An 18792-nucleotide genomic window follows, 5' to 3' on the forward strand; every position below is an offset into this window, starting at 1 on the left:
GACAGCCAAGGGTCAGTCCAGCACAGAAGGATCCCCCCCAAATGGCTGCTCATCTGCCCGGGGACCCCAAACACACATGACTCACACCATTTGGGCTCAGACGAGTGCCTGTGCAGGAAGCCCCGGGATCCTGGCACTACTAGGGACACACTGAGCCCCTGATGTCCCTAACCCTTTGCCAGCACCCTCTGGCCCCACAGAAGCAGCCAGCATGCCTATCTCCAAGTGCCTGCAAAGGTCGGAGCCCCTGTGGAAGGGGTGGGACCGGAAGGCCCAAAAGAATGGACTGAGGCACCAGGTGTACGCTGTCAATGGCGACTGCTATGTGGGTCAATGGAAGGACAACATGAAACATGGTGAGTTGGGGGATCTTCAGGGGCTTGGGAGTATCGAGTCTGGGCCATGGCGGGTGATGGGGGCCAAGGAAGTAGCTGGCAGAGCTTGTAGGGGACATAAGCTACATCACCAAGGTCCCCAAGGGGTAAATGCTGCTGACCTGGGCCAGCCAGGGGTCTCCACAGGCTGGGCTCTGCAACCAAACTCAGCCCTGACTTTAGATGACCAAAGACCTCAGGGACCAGCATGGGACAGACTGGGTTTGAGATTCCAACCGTAACTTCAGCCAGGGCTCTAGGGACTCCAGCACAGCCCCTCCCCTCCGAGACCTGGGCTAACCTGGGCCTGGCTAGCCTGAGGAAAAGGAGCCCCCCCAAACCACTTGCAATGGTGATTCAAACAGCTCTGATGTGGGGCTCTGGTCAGTAACGAGAGAGAGAAGACACATATACACATGCACATACACAGACAACCAGCTGAGGCTTCAAATAGAACTGCAGCTTTAATCAGCACATGGCATAGGGGTCCTTGTGGCACAAAATAAGCCCTGAAGAAAGTCAAGTGTTTTTAAGTTTTATTGATTTAGGGGCACCTGGATGGCTCAGTTGGTGGAGCACGTGACTCTTTTCTTTTTTTAAGTTTATTTATTTATTTTGAGAGAGAGACAGAGACAGTGAGCAGGGGAGGGGCAGAGAGTGAGGGAGAGAATCTCAAGCAGGCTCTGTACTGTCAGCGTGAAGCCCGATGTGGGGTTTGAACTCACAACCCGTGATATCATGACTTGAGCTGAAACCAAGAGTCGGAAGCTTAACCAACGGAGCCACCCAGGCATTCCAAGCATGTGACTCTTGATCTTGGGGTCATGAGTTCAAACTCATGTGATCTCTACACCTAACATGGAGTTCAAACTCATGGCCCCAGGATCAAGAGTTGCATGCTCTTCCAACAGAGACAACTGGCACCCCAAGGAAAACAAATTTTTATTCTAAACAGATGGTATGGCTCCTCACTCAAGACATGCAATCCAGATGCTATGCCCTTGTCTTTTTTTTACTTTTTTTTTTTTTTTTTAATATTTTTATTTATTTCTAGGAGAGAGAGACAGCGCGAGCAGGGGAGGGTCAGAGAGAGAGGGAGATATAGACTCTGAAACAGGCTCCAGGTTCTGAGCTGGCAGTCAGCACAGAGCCCGACGCGGGGCTCAAACCCACAAACCGCGAGATCATGACCTAAGCAAAAGTCGGACGCTTAACCGACTAAGCCACCCAGGCACCCCTTTTTTTTTTTTTTTTTTACTTTTTTAAACATTTATTTATTATTGAGAAACAGAGAGACAGAGCATGAGCAGGGGAGGGGCAGAGAGAAGGGGAGACAAAGAAACCGAAGCAGGCTGCAGGCTCTGAGCTGTCAGCACAGAGCCCGACATGGGGCTCGAACCCACAAACTGCGAGATCATGACCTGAGCTGAAGTTGGACGTTTAACCGACTGAGCTACCCAGGTGCCCCCCTCCCCCCCACCAGATGCTATGCTCTTAACCACTTTTCTCTCCTGCCTTCCTGAGCTAAGCACTTTGGAGTCCATAAAGCTGGGTCAGAATCTCAGCTTCACCAACTCTGACCTTGAGGGACTAATTACCCCACTTTGAGCCTTAGTGTTCCAATCTGTAAAATGGGAAACTACTTATCAGTAAAGATAAGAGTTGAGGTCTATCAAGTGTGTAGCCCAGGGTGTGTGCAGAAGGGAAGCTTCTTGAGTGTTCTTTGAGGACTGAGCATGGCAGGGATCACCACTCCTGAGAACTTTCCTTGTCCAGAAGCACTCCAAAGCTGACCTCACCCAGTATGTGACACAACACGACTGCTCAGCACTGACTGAAAAGCCAGACTTTATGCAGCTACTCTGGGCTTTGTGTGTGGTTAAAGACGCCTGTGTATGTGCTTTAGTCCCTGTGGGCAGCAGGGGAGGGAGACAGGGCCCTGAACTAGGAATTAGGGTCCCGAAGTTCTGAGTCTGGCTCCACCACTGAACAGCGGTGTGACTTGGGGTAAGCCATCTCCTGTTCTCTGGATCTCAGCTGCCCCACCTGCAATGTGAACTCATGGGTTGACAAGGCCCCCTGAGCCCTCTTTCTATGCCAGTCCTGCCTCCCGTAGGGCTGTGGAGGCATAGAGCAGACTGGGCTGGGGCTCCAGAAAATGGACCTGTCAGAATCCAGACCCAGCCTCCCCTCTCTTCAAGACATGCCTTTGATCATGCTGACAGGGGATTGCTGTGGTATGAGCAGCCTGGAAGCAGTCAAAAGTCATCGTTATTCAGGGCAAGGATTGGAGTGGCTAGTGGTTCCCTAGGCTGTTCATTCATTCACTCCACTCACACCAATGGCACTCCTAGTCCATGCTGGGCCCTGTCCTGGGCATCTGCATAATGCCAACTCCCTGGGAGTTCCAGTCTCACGGAGAACCCGCACAATAAGTAATATCGCATTTTAGAGAAGAGGAAACTGGGATTCAGAGGGAAGAAATGATTTACTGAGGGGCACATAGCTATGTGCTAAATGGCCTGGAGGCAGAAGCCAGCCTCCCAGAAAAAAAAGGAAATATGCTGTCTTGAAAGCTCGGTGACCATGTATACTACATGCTGGAGCACCATGGGGAAGACTATAAAGCCATGGCCTGGGAGGAGGAGAATTACTGTCAAGATAGCCCCAAACAGATTCAGAATAAGACCAATGTCTAAAAGCATTTTTACACAGCAGAGTGGCAAGCCTTCCTTGATTCTTTGCAGAAGAATAAGATAGAAGTTGAGTGACCTGGGGGAGCCTGGGGGGGTCAGTCGGTTAAGCATCCCACTCTTGATTCCGGCTCAGGTTATGATCTCATGGTTCGTGAGTTTAAGCTCTGCACTGGACTCTGTGCTGACAGCATGGAGCCTGCTTGGGATTCTCTCTCTCTTTGCCCCTGCCCTGCTCATGCTCTCTCTCTCTCAAAATAAATAAATAAACTTTAAAAAAAAAAAAAAAAAGAGGGGCACCTGGGTCACTCAGTCGGTTAAGTGGCCAACTCCAGCTCAGGTCATGATCTCACAGTTCCTGGGTTTGAACCCCATGTGGGGCTCTGTGCTGACAGCTCAGAGCCTGGAGCCTGTTTCCAATTCTGTGTCTCCCTCTCTCTCTGACCCTCCTCTGCTCACACTGTCTGTCTCTCTCTCAAAAATAAAAAATTAAAAATAAATAAATAAAATAAATTGAGTGATTGGCTTATACCTGCCCTAGGCTGAGGCCTCCTCCTGGACCAGAGAAGCTGGAGCCAAAGTTTAAGATTTTAGGCAAGGAGGACCATGTGGCTAGATCTCTCTCTCTCTCTCTCTCTCTCTCTGTCTCTCTCTCTCTCTCTCTCTCTCTCTCTCTCTCTCTCTCTCTCTCGATCTCACACACACACACACACACACACACACACAAACACACACACACACACCCCTCTGGAGAAGGAACTGTCTCCCAGACGCTTCTGAGGGCCCTGAGAAAAGCCGGAACCTGCTATTTTCAGAGTGGGTGGCTTGTTTATTTATAGTCTGTACATAATAAAACAAGGCTATTTTACTTAAAAATAAAAATAAAAATAAAAATAAAAATAAGAGTGTGGCATCAGGATGTGAAGGGGACCAGAGAGGAGACATGAAGGCAGCCATGAGAGCACAGAGGTGATGTTTGAGCTGAGCACAGAAGGATGAGAAGGATTCGCCTGGCAGAAGAGGAAGGGCATGTCTCCTAGATGGTGAAATCAGAATGGAAGAATTTGAGGGTGTATTAAGTCTTGTTCTTGGAACTGACTGGAAGCCAGTGTGCCCAGAGCAGAGAGAGCAAGTTGAAAGAGCGGGCAGGTCAAGGGTTCCAAACATAAAGCACCCTATTCGGGCCCTTGGGTGGCTCAGTCCTTTGAGCATTGGCTCTTGGTTTCTGCTAGGGTCATGATCTCATGGTTTGTGGGTTTGAGATCGGCCTAGGGCTCCACGCTGCCAGTACAGATCCTGCTTGGGCTTCACTCTCCCTCTCTCTCTGCCCCTCCTGCTCTCTCTCAAAATAAGCAAATAAGCTTAAAAAAAAAAAAAAAAGACCCTGGGGTGCCTGGGTAGCTCAGTCAGTCAAGCGAGGACTTTGGATTGGGTCATCATCTGGTGGTTCATGGGTTTAAGCCCTGCGTATGGCTCTGCGCTGACAGCTCAGAGCCTGGAGCCTGCTTCGGATTCTGTCTCCCCCCTCTCTGCCCCTCCCCCCCATGAGTAAACAATTGAAAAAGAAAAAAGGAAACTTATAGGAGGTGGTAAATTTGCCCTTGTTCCGAGGCAAACAGTCTCATTGGAACAACTTAAGTCACATGTCCCTCACTGAACCAATCACTGCCCAGACTGATTGGCTAGCCTTGCCAGGGGGAGGAGTCTGACCCATTTAACCCTTAGGGATTGAGAGCTTGGGAGCAGCTGCTTCCTCAAAAGGAATAGAACTAGAAGGAGGATAGGTATAGACAACGTTGTGAGGGCTCTACCTCAAGGGCAAAAATAATCGGTAACATCTTTCCTATTTGCAGGCACTGTTCTTAGTGCTTTCCATATGTTAAGGAATTCAGTGATAGAATAGCCCCATAAGATTCTCTCATCTCCCTTTAACCGATGAGGAACCCCAAGTTAAGTTACTTATGTGAGATCAAAAAGCTCAGAGGGACAATGTTGGCTTTGTTCCTCAGCTACCAAGGACCAAGACATGAATTGGCCCATATAGGTACTCCACAAATATTTTATTCATCCTTTTGTTCAACAAAAGTCTTTGTTCAGGGGCGCCTGGGTGGCTTAGTCGGTTAAGCGTCCGACTTTCGCTTAGGTCATGATCTCACAGTTCGTGGGTTCGGGCCCCACGTCAGGCTCTGTGCTGACTGCCAGCTCAGAGCTTTGAGCCTGTTTCAGTCTGTGACTCCCTCTCTCTCTGACCCTCCCCTGCTCACGCTGTCTCTCTCTCTCTCCTAGAGATAAATAAAACATTAAAAAAAATTTTTAAAACAAAAGTCTTTGTTCAGCATGTATTGGTCTCCCGCAATTTCTCAGGCACTGTTTGTTCTTTGGTGCTGGGAATAGGGCAGTGAGCAAAATGGACCAAAGTCTGTGTCCTCAGAGAGTGCATATTCTCCTCATGGAGAGCTAGACTGTAGACAATAAATCTTAAGTGAGTGAATTGTCTGTTAGGTTAGGAGTTGCTAAGGGATATGAAAAGAAACAGAGCAGGTTAAGGCAGGAAGATAGGCTTATGATTTTACAGGGGTTAGGGTAGGCCTCCTTGAGAAAATAGATTTGAACAGAGACTTGCAGGAGGTAGAGAGTGAGTGAATATTTGGAGAAGAGCATTCCAGGCCAAAGGATAAGCAGGTATACAGGCAGAAGCATATCTGGTGGGTTCCAGGAACAGCATGGAGGCCATCGTGATTAGAGAGCAGTCTGGAAGGTGGCAGTGGAAGATACAGATGAAGCAGGAGTGGTAGGAGATGGGTCCCCATGTGTGTTCCAGTGAACTGAAGAAATATACAGAATATTTTCTAGTAATTCTGGTCATCTGGCATAATCATTCAGTATTATTAAGAGATAAAGCTAGGAGTGCCAGGGTGGCTCAGTCGGTTAAGCACCCAGCTTCGGCTCAGGTCATGATCTCGTGGTTGGTGAGTTCGAGATCTCTGTGCTGACAGCTCTGGAGGGCTGGAGTGCTGCTTCGGATTCTGTGTCTCCCTCTCTCTCTTAGCCTCTCCCCCGCTCGCACCCTGTGTCTCTCTCTCTCAAAAATAAATAAACATTAAAAAAATTAAAATAAAAAAGAGACAAAGCTTATTATTAAGAGAAAAAGAAGTGGCAGATTTCTATCTGGGGCTTGCTATATCAGTCTGGTTTCAGGGCAAAAGGCTGGAGAACTGCTATGTGTAGAAATGGAACTTTCTTGGGGTTTTCCCTAGTGCTGGGGGTCTAGAGATGAGCCACAGACCCTGGCCCAGCCCTTGAGAACAACCAAGTCTTGTAGGGGCCCCTGAGGCCAAGGCAGACACAGCATCTGCCCGGCCAGGCCCATGGCTGCAGTGTCTGCAGCCTTGACCCATCTCTGTGTCATCAGGAAAAGGAACACAGATCTGGAAGAAAAAAGGAACCATCTATGAGGGAGACTGGAAGTTTGGGAAGCGAGATGGCTACGGCATCCTCAGCTCTCCTGACCGAGAGAAGGGAAAGTATAGGAGAGTATACGCTGGCTGGTGGAAAGATGATAAAAAATCGGTGAGTGGTTCCCATCATGCTCTGCGGTGTGGGCTGGGCTGAAAGCAGGCTCTGTGTGTGTGTGTGTGCGCGTGTGTGTGTGTGTGTGTGTGTGTGTGTGTAGGGGGAGCAGTCAGAGAGGCCTGGGAGAAAATGGGGGAAGGGTGGAGGGCAGAAGGACAAGGGTACTGTGTGCGTGGGAGAAGGAAGGGGTGGGGAATCATCAAGGGTTCTCAGAACAAAACCCAGGAAACAGGAAGCAAGAGGAGAGGGCCCAGGGAGGAGCCCATGAAACCTGTGGCTAGAAGCCTGCCAGGCTGTGTAGGGGCCAAGTCTCCTCCCCCATCACCCCCACTCATTTCCTGGCTTTCTTTACCCTGGGCATTCCTTTCTAAGAATCCCCCTTCTATTGGGCCTGCACAAGAAGGGGGTAGGAAAAGTGGGAGCAAGAAAGCAGAGGCCACACCCTTGGCCACAGGGCAAGAAAGGAAGGTCCTGGAGGTAGAAGCCAGCCAGGGGCAGGTCCTCAACCCATAAATGCCTCAACTCTCACCATAGGCCAGTGCTGCTACCGAACAACTGCTATCGCAATCTAGAACATGGCATATGGTGCCTCTAACTAACTCACAATATCATCATCATCATCATCATCATCATCATCACTCATTTTATTGATAAGGAAATAAGCTCAGAGAGGTGCAGTGCCTTGCCTGGGATCACACACTGCTGGCAAATGGTAGTGCTCAGGATTTCATGATCTCTGCTCTGAAACGGATTATTGGCCACTAGGGAGAGAGATCCCAGAATAAACAATTCACATTTGATATGGTGTTAGGCTGGAGGTTTTCACGGGGAGCCCACAGGAATTGAGAATTCAGGGCAGGCTTCCTGTAAGAGGTGAAACCAAAAGGTACAAAGACTTAGCCAGGGAAGAAAAAAGGAGAAGGGGAAGTAGCAATGCGGAAGGAGCAAAGAATATGTCCAACAGCAAGGTGTGTGTGCCCACAGGGGTAGGAGTGAGGGAGGAGGGGTTGGTGGGGGCCTTGAAGGCTATGTGGAGAATCAGGATTTTGAGGGGTAGATGGGCTGCTTAACCCAACTTCCTTAGGTGTGATCTGCGAGGAGTCCTTGATTCTCTGTGGCTGGATGCTAAGTGTGGTGTCCATTTTTCTGGGGGAAAAAGTCTGTAAATTTGATGGGTTTCTCGGAAGCATCTGCGACTTATAATAGGGTCAAATCAAAGAGGGGGCAAAAGTGATCAGATGAGCGGAGGATGCATGAAGAGGGGAGAATGGGAGAGTGGAGGAGGCGGACCAGTGAGGAGCGGAGAAAAGATCCTGGGCTGCAAGAAGGTGTTAGCATAGGAGTGGAGGGCAATGGGACCGCCTGGGGAGCTGTTTCAATTCCCGACCATCAGCTGGGGATGTAGGGCTGAGGGAGGAAGCAGGGAAGTAGTCCAAGGTGTGGCTTGGGTGCCAGGGAAGATGGGGGTGGCTTTCCTGGTGTTGGGGGAGCATCATGAACAGGGACACCTTCGTGCTTTCAGGGCTATGGGATTCAGTTTTTTGGACCCAAGGAGTATTACGAGGGTGAGTGGTGTGGCGACCAGCGCAGCGGGTGGGGCCGCACTTACTACGGTAACGGCGACATCTACGAGGGCCAGTGGTTGAAGGACAAGCCCCACGGGGAGGGCATGTTGCGCCTGAGTAAGTGCCCCGCCCCAATGGCCTGCTTGCCACGCCCCTCCTGGCCACGCCCCCACCCACCCAACCCTTTCCCCAGCTCCGGCTAAGATGAATGACAGGACCAGATCCCTGCCCTCAAGGAGTTTATATTCTTTTTTTTTTCTAACGTTTTTATATATTTCTGAGAGAGAGACACAGAATCTGAAGCAGGCTCCAGCCTCTGAGCTGTCAGCACAGAGCCTGACGCGGGGCTCGAACCCTCGAACCGTGAGATCATAACCTGAGTCGAAGTCCACGCTTAACCGAATGAGCCACCCAGGCATCCCTCTTTTTTTTCTTTTTTTTAAGTTTATTTATTTACTTTGCGACAGAGCAGGGGAGAGGCAGAGAGAGAGGGAATCACAAATGGGCTCCAAGCTGACAGCACAGAGCCTGACCCAGCCTCAATCTCGGTGAGATCATGACCTGAGCCAAAATCAAGAGTCTGACTCTCAATGGACTGAGCCACCCAGGCCCTCCTGGGAGCTTATATTCGAAGGGGGGTGCCTAACAATAAACATCAACAATGAAGACATTTTCTTATGTTCATAATAATCATAGTCTATGCTTACGCAGCACTGAGCTCACTTAATCCTTGCTACAGTCCTATAAGATAGAGGTACTCTTATCCTGACTTTACAGATGAACTGAGGTACAGAGAGGTTAAGTGACTTGCTCAAGGTCAATGCAGTCTGTTACCTGTGAGATCAAAAGTGCTAAGGAATATCCCTTGAAAATAGGAAAGTGTGCTGGAGAATGACAAAGGAGTTGCAGACAGGAGCGATTTAGACTGACTTATGGTCAGAAAATGTCTCCCTCAAGAGGTGAAATTTGAGCAGAAGACTTGAAAGAAGAGAAGGAACCTGATAAGCATGGGGAAAGAACAGTCCTAGACAGAGGAAAGAGTAATCAATCAGGTAAACTGCCTTCCTGTCAAGACTTAACCCATTCTCTACATAGCAACCAGCATGAATTTCTTCCAGATTGGACCTGGTCACTGCCCCGCTTTCAACCATCCACAGGCAGCACAGTCTGGCCCTCCTCACCTCTCTAATTGTGCTTCCCACCTCTTCCCCTGGGAATCCCTTCATTTCAGCCATATTCATTTTCTTTCAGTCTCTCCCCCACTTTCTGCCTCAGGGCCTTGCACTGCTGTTCTCTCTTCCTGCAATAGAAAGATCGTCCAGGTCTTTGCACAGTTTCTTCCTCGGAGAGGCCTTCCCTGTTCACTAAAGCACATTCTCCTCATTCTCCTCAGCACCTGCTTGCTTCCTTTCCTTTTTAGCGCTAGGTGTATAACCTTGGGCAAGTTTCTTCCTGTTGCTGTTCAGTTACCTTACCTGTAAAATGGGAATAATAGTAGTACCCACTTTGTAGGTACTATGAACAGGGTCTGGCACACAGTAGGCTATCTATAAAGCTAGTGCCATTGTCTCTCCAGACTGTGAGCTGCATAAGGACCTGGACTGCATATTTATTTTGTTCCTCACTGTTTCTCCAATGCCTGGCACATAGTAGGTGTTCTTAGTGAGGACACAAACCAGAGCCCAGTCTCCCGAAAACTCAAGACTCCAACTTCTAGTGAGACTTGGCCAAACTGAGGCATTGGGGCAGCTGAGGAAGGTTTAATCCAGCCACTTCTGTCTGTTGTTCTCAATCCCCCAAACACCAAGCGCTGTGCCTGCTTTCAGTGAGCGTCTACTAGGAATAGCCTGCATTCAGTGAGCACTTGCTGTGGCCACACATAGTGTAAGGGCTCTAAGTGCATCATTTCTAGTGGCCCAGACTCTGGAGACAGCTTGCCTGGGTTCAAATCCTGCCTTAAGCTCTTACTACCTATGTGACCTTGGGCGATTTGCTTAAACTCTCTGTGCTTTGGTTTTTTCACCTTTGGTAAAGTAAGGATAAAAATAAAACTTAAGTAGGGTATTGTGAAGGTTCACTGAGTTTGTAGCGTGCTTAGCACGGTGCCTGGCATGTAATAATAGTAAGTGCTCAACACTTACTATTTATTAGCTCATACTTGGAGGGAGCAAGTGTCAGCAAATTACAGTCCTTGAACCAAATCCAGCTCAACGCACATTTTTGTAAGTAAAGTTTTATTGGCACACCGCCTTGCTCATACATTTACACATTGTCCATGGCTGCTTTCATGCTTCAATGGCAAAGCTGAGTAGCTGTGACAGAGAACCTGTGAGACACAAAGCCGAAAATACTGTCTGCCCCTTCATGGAAACAGTTTGCTGACTTCTGACCTAGAGTTTATCTAGTACTCTTCTTTTTAAAAATTTTTATTTATTATTAAAAAAATTTTTTTTACATTTATTTATTTTTGAGAGATAGAGTGAGACAGAGCATGAGCAGGGGAGGGGCAGAGAGAGAAGGAGATACAGAATCTGAAACAGGCTCCAGGCTCTGAGCAAGCATTCAGCACAGAGGCTGACCTGGGGCTCAAACCCATGAACCGTGAGATCACGACCTGAGCCAAAGTCAGACGTTCAACCAACTGAGCCCCCAGGAGCCCCTATCCAGTAATCTTCTAGGCCCTTTCTTTGTATCCACTTATTTAATCTCCACTACAATTCTATGAGGTAGGTGCTACTATTATTCCCATTTTACAAATGAGAGGAAATGAGACAGAATGGTTGACTGACTTGCCCGAGACTAATGGCTGTGTCTGAGTGAAGTGCTAGCTTTATTATTGCTCTTTTTACAGCGCCACCATCATCCGTTGAGCAGGAGAGTTAGTTCATGATTAAGAACATGGTCTCCTGGGATTGAACAGGCCTTGGCTTCAAATCTTGTCTCTGCCACTTCCTAGCTCTGTGACCTTGAGCACATCAGTCAAACTCCCTGAGCCTTTCAAGCTCCATCTGTAAAAATGGAGTCCGTTATCCTTCATAGAACTGTTTTTGTGAGGAGTGAGGTCAGAAACGTAGCAAAGAACCACGCGCAGAATGAGTGCTGGAAAAACAATGCCTATTTATGTCATTAGCTGCATTTTGTACAAATAGGAAACGAAGTTGTTCATCCAAATTCAGGCAAGTAGTGGAGGTAAGATGCGGACCAGGTCTGATTCCGGAAGTCACTGACACCCCTGGGCTCTGAGGTTTCTAGGTTGGCCCTCCCACACCCCAGGCAGCCCAGCCCAGCCCAGGGTATTCTCAACATCTTGGTCTCCTTCTGGCTTCCCTATGGGCAGCGTCCAGCCTGGGCATGTGGAGCCTAGTAAGGTGTGCTCAGTCCCCACGTGACCCTGTCCTTACCCCCAGAGAACGGGAACCGCTACGAGGGCTACTGGCAGAGAGGCATGAAGAATGGGCCAGGCCGTTTCTTCCACCTGGACCACGGTCAGCTGTTTGAAGGCTTCTGGGTGGACGACGTAGCCAAGTGTGGCACAATGATTGACTTTGGCCGCGATGAGGCCCCTGAACCAACGCAGTTCCCCATTCCTAAGGTGGGCAGCACCCACAAGGGCCCTGTGGCCACACCCAGAGAGACAGAAAACAGTACCCCCACCACCACCCACCCAGGCACATCCAGTCTGGCCAGGCCTAGCCCAGTCCAGCCAGGGAACAGACCAGATTTTGTTTTCAGTTGGGGCATTCCCACAGAGACTGGCAGCACCCCACACGCAGACAGCACTTCTAGAGTGCATCCTTTGCACCCCAAAGGATGGCAGCCTGGGTCTTCCATGCTCCCCAATCCAACCCCTTACTGCTTCCCTCCAGATCGAAATTCTAGACCCTGATGGCGTGCTGAAGGAAGCCTTGGCCATGTTCAAGAAGGCAGAGGAAGATGAAGATTGATGCCAGGTGAGAGATGGGCATACTTCCCACCCTCAGATGTGGTTGAGGAAGCTCCTGGGGTCTCCTTTGGCCAAGGGACTCAAGGGCAGAACCAGAGGGTGGGTTTCTTGCCTCCGGCAATCCAGCTGGTTCTTTTTGGTTCCTCCCCTTCAAAACTCATTTCCTCGAAGACCAGGTCCCTCCTGAACGCCCTTGAGTAAGAAGGCACTTTGCCCCAGGCCTGCACTTGCACATCTGTCCTAGGCCCTCCTGGTGTGCGTATAAGCAGGGTTCCAGGAGAGGGCAACGGTACAGCTTCTTTGGGTCACCAGCTCCCACCAGCCCCTTGCCTCTGCAGGAAACATACCAGAGCTTCTGGAGAAATTCAAGCCTGTCACCCAGCTGCTCAAACTGGTGTGCCTTCTGAAATGAGTGGTGACTCTGGGCACACCCTTGGCACCCTCAGAGGGCACCTCACTCCTCCCAGCACCAGATTATCCTCTCCCCAGCTGGTTTTGAGGACCCTCTTGTTACAGCTCATGCTGGGCCCCCATTCCCGAACGCAGGAGCATAAAGGAGAACCTGGTGGCTTCAGCCAAGGGCTTGCGGTGTGTGATTGGGGAGGGGGTGGTTTGTGGAGCTCTGGGAAGGACTTTAGGTGAAGACAGCAGGTGTCCCCATGGGCTGCATGGATATACCTTGGGGGAGAAAGAAAACGTGTCTCTAGCTCTCTGACCTCTGAGATCCTCCAGGGAGAAGAGCCTGTGTCTGGTCACACTGGCCACTAAGATTTGGGTTTGAGACATTGACCTGGCTTCTCAACCTACACAGGAACACTCAACCTTGGGATCCTGCAGGAGCTTTAAAAGTTACAGACACCCAGGTCTCCTGTTCAGACTCTGGTCTGTCTGGGGTAAGCCTGGCCTTCAGAAAGTTCCCCAGATGATTCTAATGTGCAGCCGGGGCCATGAACCCCAGACTTACTGGCTTTGTGACCCTCGGTGACTTCAGTTGCCCCATCGGTAAAATGACACTAAAAAATACTTCTGTAAAATGTAAAATCACAGGGGTTGTTTTTGAGGATTTGCTAACAGATGTGATGGAAACACATAACATGTATTGAGGTTAATTGTGGAGCTGAGACCTGGGAAGAGCTTTGCATAATTCTAGACAACAGCCTGCAAGATAAAAGGGAGTCTTACATAACGGGCAGGAACACGAGCTCAGCAATCAGACTGCCTGGGTGTGAATCCCAGCAGTGATTTATGAGCTGTGTGTTCTTGGATACGGCACCCAACCTCTCTGTTCTCTCGGTTTCCTCTCCTCAGATACAGGAGAGTAACGGTCCTTACCACACAGGTTACTGTGGTTAACTTTAGGATGAAGTAAGGTGTGGTTCTAATCTGAGGGTGCTTTTGTCTTCCCTCCCTGCCGGGAGACATTTGGCAATGTCTAGAGGCATTTTTGGTTGTCACAACTGACAGGGAAAGATATTACTGGGAACTACTGGGTAGAGGTTGAGGATCCTGCTAAACACACTATAATATAAATACTGTATGGGCACCCAGGTGGCTCAATCAGTTGTGTCTGACTTCAGCTCAGGTCATGATCTCAGTTTGTGGGTGCAGGCCCTACATCGGGCTCTGTGCTGACAGCTCAGAGCCTGGGGCCTGCTTCGGATTCTGTGTCTCCCTCCCTCTCTGCCCTTCCCCCACTTGTGCTCTGTCTCTTTCAAAAATAAATAAACATAATAAAAAATAAACACTCTATTACAATAGAGTTTTTCAGCCCAGTGTCCCAAGTGTAACCCTGTAACACCATGTTCGTAAAGCCCTCAGCAAGTGCCTGATATAAAGACTCAATAAACACTGACACTATTGATGTTCTTTCTGCTCTCTAAACCATAAAGGGGGTGGCCTGACCCAACGTATGTTTCTTGCACTAGGAAGCTGGGCCTGGCCCACTTGGGATACAGAACATTCACTAAGTGCCAGGCCCTGTGCTGATGTGTCCCCTCCCATGACCCCTCAACAACCTATGAGGTGTCCTGCTATTATTAGTGCCATCTTAGAGGAGAAAACAGGTCCAGGGAGGTTCACCAGTCACAAAGCTGGAAAGGAACTGTACTTAAACTTAGATCTGTCTGCTCTGAAGGTACAGAACAGTGGCAGCATATAGAAGGCCAGCTTTTCTTCCCCCAACCAGAAAAAGTAGGGTGTGCTCTAGTTTATGTATAAAAATCTCTAGGGGCGCCTAGGTGGCTTAGTCGGTTAAGTGTCCGACTTCCGCTTAGGTCATGATCTCGCGGTTCGTGGGTTCAAGCCCCGCGTCGGGCTCTGTGCTGACTGCCAGCTCAGAGCCTGGAGCCTATTTCAGAGTCTGTATCTCCCTCTCTCTCTGACCNTTTAGGTAAATCACTTCATCTCGGGGCACCTGGGTGGCTTAGTCGGTTAAGAGTCCGACTTTCGCTTGGGTCATGATCTCGCGGTTTGTGGGATCGAGCCCCGTGTCGGGCTCTGTGCTGACTGCCAGCTCAGAGCCTGGAGCCTATTTCAGAGTCTGTATCTCCCTCTCTCTCTGACCCTCCCCCGCTCATGCTGTCTCTCTCTCTCCTAGAAATAAATAAAATTAAAAAAAAAAAATCTCTAGATAGGAACACAATACATTGGCAACAATGGAGGTCTCTGGAGAGAACTGGGAACCGGGGAGGGAGGGCAACTTTTCACTGTTGTATTTGGAACCTGTGAATGTATTATGTATCCAAAATATAAACAAAACTGAAATTACAGACTGTTCTTTAATTACCAGTGTTTCCCTGAGCCGCCGGGGTTTGAGCACCTGGGGTGTTTGTTAAAAATACAGAGTCTAGATCTACCCAGACCAACTTGAATTGGAATCTCTAGGGGAAAACTTGGAAATCTACAATCTTGTAATTGATGACAATTGATTCTTGACTTCAGGCAAAATCAAGAAAGAAAGTAAACTTAAGGGGCGCCTGGCGGGCTCAGTCACTGGAGTGTGACTCCTGATCTGAGGGTTGTGGGTTTAAGCCCCACTTTGGGTGTGGAGATTACTTGAGCCTGAAGCCACACTGCCTCAACCAATTTTCACTTCACTCAGAGGACTTTGTTTTTATAAAACCCCCTACTGTATTGTGTTTGTGGGACTGACACAGAGGACTCAAACTCAAAGGCTCAAGGTGGGGAGCCAGGCAAGTAACATAAACAAAGCTGGCCTGGTGTGAGACAAGAGGGAGCGGTGGTGTCTGTGGCAAACACCTCTCCTGGGGAAGAAGGCGACTGCAACTCAGTTCCTTCTCACTACTGTTCTGCGAGAAGGTGGGACCAGTCCTCCTGCTGCTGCTGGATCTTCCAAATTCTTTTTTTTTTTTTTTTTAGAAGATGCTTCTAGGAGTTTTTTTAGTTTTTAAAAATACTGATTTATTTTTGAGAGAGAGTGACAGAGCTTGAGAGGGGAAGGATCAGAGAGAAAGGGAGACACAGAATCTGAAGCAGACTCCAGGCTCTGAGCTGTCAGCACAGAGCCCAATGTGGGGCTTGAACTCACAGACTGTGAGATGATGACCTGAGCCGAAGTAGGATGCTCAACCAACTGAGCCACCCAAACGCCCCTGGATCTTTCAAATTCTTAAGCAAAACCAGAACCTGCATATATGATTTCTGTGAGAGGCTGGGTGCTGAGCCAGACTTCCTAGGTTCGAATTCTAGCCGATTACACTTAACCTCTTTGGGCATCAACTTTTGCTATCTGCAAAATGGAGATAAACACTCCTGCCAAAACACACATCCTGAATGTAATAATGGGAAAATGTCTGGGAAGCCAGGTTGAGGTAGCATTCTACAAAACCACAGGCATGGACTCCAAAACTGTCGATGTTATACAAAGCACAAGAAAAGGCCGTTCCAAATTTAAAAGCAACTGCAGAGAGACGTGGCACCTCATTGCAACACACGACCCTAAAGGGTAAAATCACTGCGACAAAGGACATGATTGAAGACCCGTGGAGAAGTGAACATGAGTGTCATTATTAAATAGGTACTGCATCAATGTCAAATTTCCTGACTTTGACCACTGAATTGAGGTTATGTAGGAGAAACATCCTTGGCTTTAGAGGGAAGTATGCAGGCATGAAGGGTGATATCTGCAACTAATGCACGTGACTCAGGGGAGAAACACACAGTTCACCCCCATCATTCAGTTTCAGTATCTGGGCACCTGCCTCCTTGCTGAGGTCAAATGGCACTGCTCTGCCTTCTTGTCTCAGCTTTCCTAAACAAGTGTTCTTTTCACGTTGCCTAGTTAGTGCCATGTTGTTCACATTTGGTGCTTTTTGTTGGCAATTTCACTATTTATCATTAAAATTAAAAAAAAATTTTTAAGAAGGCTCTGTGGCAACGTGGGGCTGGAACGCACAATCCCAAGGCCAAGAGCCGCATGCTTCACGGACGGAGTCAGCTAGGCATGCCCGTGATTTCACTATTTAAAAAGAAGGCAGCGGGACACCTGCTGGCTCCGTCCGTGGAGCATGCAATTCCTGATCTCAGGGTTTTGAGTTCGAGCCCCATGTTGGGTACAGAAATTATTTAAAAATAAAACTCTTTAGACAAAAAAACAGCCCAGAAACACAGAAAACCAAGGGTAACCTGCCGAACAGCTGACAAAATACTGTGACCAGAGGCTCACAGGAACCTAAACCCCACAGGAGCAATGGTTCAATATTCACCAATTCAGCATCCACGATGACTTTATAGAACACAACCATGATGAACAACAAGAAGTGACTGTATATGTATTTCAGTTGCTATTCACGCAACTTTTCTGTAGGTTTGAAAATTTTCAAAATAAAACGTTAACAAAAATTTTCACTTAGAGGCTCACCTGATTGGGGCACCAAGAGAATTCATACCAGGCCGTCCAGACCTAACAAAGACAGACACAAGAGGTGTCCCTTATGAGTATATTTATGTGTACACACGCGCGCACACACACGCACACACACACACATTTGACACTGAACTGGGAGGGGGATCAAGACAGAAAAGACGAAGCATCCAAGTGGCACTGGCACAGGGGAGGAGGAGGGACAAAGGGAGTGTTTGTCCCCACTCTGGCTCCCACCGGTGGCCTCCTAACAGGAGGTAAACCTGAAGCTGGAAGAACAGGAAGTGCTTATTCTCTTAGAGGAAAGTTTCAAAGTGCAGTCATTTCTCTTAAAAAAAGAAAAAAAGCCGCTTCCCTCCACTCTCTGCCCCCTGGACAACAGCCCAGTCCCCAGAGCTGGCTGTCCTTGAGGCTGGGGCAGGACGAGGCGGTGGGGAGTGGCGTAAGGCCAAACTGAAGTGCCCAGGCCCAGAAGGGCTCATGCATAGTGGCTGCCGGGCGTCAGGGGGTGATCCCCTCTGTGGTCCAGCTGGTCCTGCAAGCGGGCGAACTCGGCCAGCTCGTTGAGCTCCTGGAACTGTCGGTCCGTCTTATGGCTGACCAGTGAGCGGTAGAAGTGGACGGCAAAGACGATGAAGACCAGGCCGAAGGGGACCATGATGGTGGTGGAGGCGATGGCGGCGGCTTGGCCCGGGGTGATGCCACCAGTGCTGCTGACGTTGGCGACCTCATCGCTGGCCGGGGGCTTGCTGGTGGGCCGCAGCTGCCCCGGCTGCTTCTTGAGGGGCAAGAACTTGACCCAGCAGAGCAGCACCACCTCAGCCAGGAAGAGCAGCGTGCCGATGACAGTGGAGAAGGCCCAGGCCAGCTCGATGTGGCGGTGCATGCGCTCATGGGGTGACTCCTTGACCGAGTTGAGGTTATGAACGTTGCTCACCGCCTCGATGTTGGGCAGGATGCAGGTGCTGATCATGAGTGCAAATAGGTGGACGGCCACCAACACCGTGGTGCAGGCACTGAAGGCGATGAGCAGCCCGGGCGGATAGTCATGGTCGGCATCTAGCTGTACCTCCACCATCGCCACCTAGGGGACAGGGGAGAGGGGGGCTGAGTGCCAGGACCTTCATGGCCCACAGAGCCACACTCAAATCCTGGTTCCCCTCCCATCAAGCTCATGGACCCTGGGAAACACGTGGCCTCTCCAAGCCTCAGTTTCCTTATCTATATAATGGGGATAATAGGACTCCCTCACTTAGGGTTGAGAAAGTATTAGTGAAGACAGCAGGTTTAGAGCCCAGGCTGGCTGGAGGTGAATCCCAGTTCCACTACTTGCTGGCCATATGTCCTTAGGAAAGCCACTAAGCCTCTCTGAGCCTCAACTTCTTTATTTGTGAAACAGATATCACAGTAGTTCATAGGCTTATTTTAACAATGAAATCAGAGTCCCTGGTACGTGGTAAACATCTCCCAAATAGTATCTGCTGCTCCTACCACCCAGCCAGGTATTAAAAGCCAAACCACAAACGGTTAAGACGGTAAGTTTGAGGGGCACCTGGGTGGCTCAGTCAGTTAAGCGTCTAACTTTGGCTCAGGCCATGATCTCATGGTGAGTTCGAGCCCCACATCTGGCTCTCTGCTATCAGCGCAGAGAGTTTTGGATTCTGTGACTTCCGTTCTCTCTGTTCCTCCCCCACTCATGCTCTGTTTCTCAAAAAATAGACTTAAAAAAAAAAAAAAAAGATGGTAAGGTTGATGTATATTT

The 18792-nt window shown here is 49.2% G+C and overlaps 2 protein-coding genes across 3 annotated transcripts in view; one reads left to right on the forward strand and one right to left on the reverse strand.

Moving 5' to 3' along the window:
• The window catches only part of MORN3 (MORN repeat containing 3), a 19100-nt gene continuing 308 nt past the window's right edge, over nucleotides 1-18792 (forward strand). The window contains exons 1-6 of one of the 2 annotated variants that reach the window (XM_039249058.1): nucleotides 1-356; nucleotides 6480-6637; nucleotides 8163-8322; nucleotides 11613-11797; nucleotides 12072-12155; nucleotides 12487-12553. In XM_039249058.1, the coding sequence (XP_039104989.1) occupies nucleotides 212-356; nucleotides 6480-6637; nucleotides 8163-8322; nucleotides 11613-11797; nucleotides 12072-12149 (726 nt within the window). In that variant the 5' untranslated portion in view covers nucleotides 1-211 and the 3' untranslated portion in view covers nucleotides 12150-12155; nucleotides 12487-12553. Of the gene's footprint in view, nucleotides 357-6479; nucleotides 6638-8162; nucleotides 8323-11612; nucleotides 11798-12071; nucleotides 12156-12486; nucleotides 12554-18792 lie in introns of those variants that run through there. The other variant, XM_039249127.1, reaches the window with a different exon arrangement.
• Nucleotides 16913-18792, reverse strand: part of ORAI1 (ORAI calcium release-activated calcium modulator 1) — a 15559-nt gene continuing 13679 nt past the window's right edge. Inside the window, exon 2 of the mRNA XM_039248953.1 lies at nucleotides 16913-18114. Within this exon, the coding sequence (XP_039104884.1) occupies nucleotides 17509-18114 (606 nt within the window). The 3' untranslated portion in view covers nucleotides 16913-17508. The remainder of the gene's footprint in view (nucleotides 18115-18792) is intronic.

Source organism: Hyaena hyaena, unplaced genomic scaffold, assembly GCF_003009895.1.
Source record: "Hyaena hyaena isolate Hyena2069 unplaced genomic scaffold, ASM300989v1 scaffold_0, whole genome shotgun sequence".
In the NCBI taxonomy this organism is placed as follows: domain Eukaryota; kingdom Metazoa; phylum Chordata; class Mammalia; order Carnivora; family Hyaenidae; genus Hyaena; species Hyaena hyaena.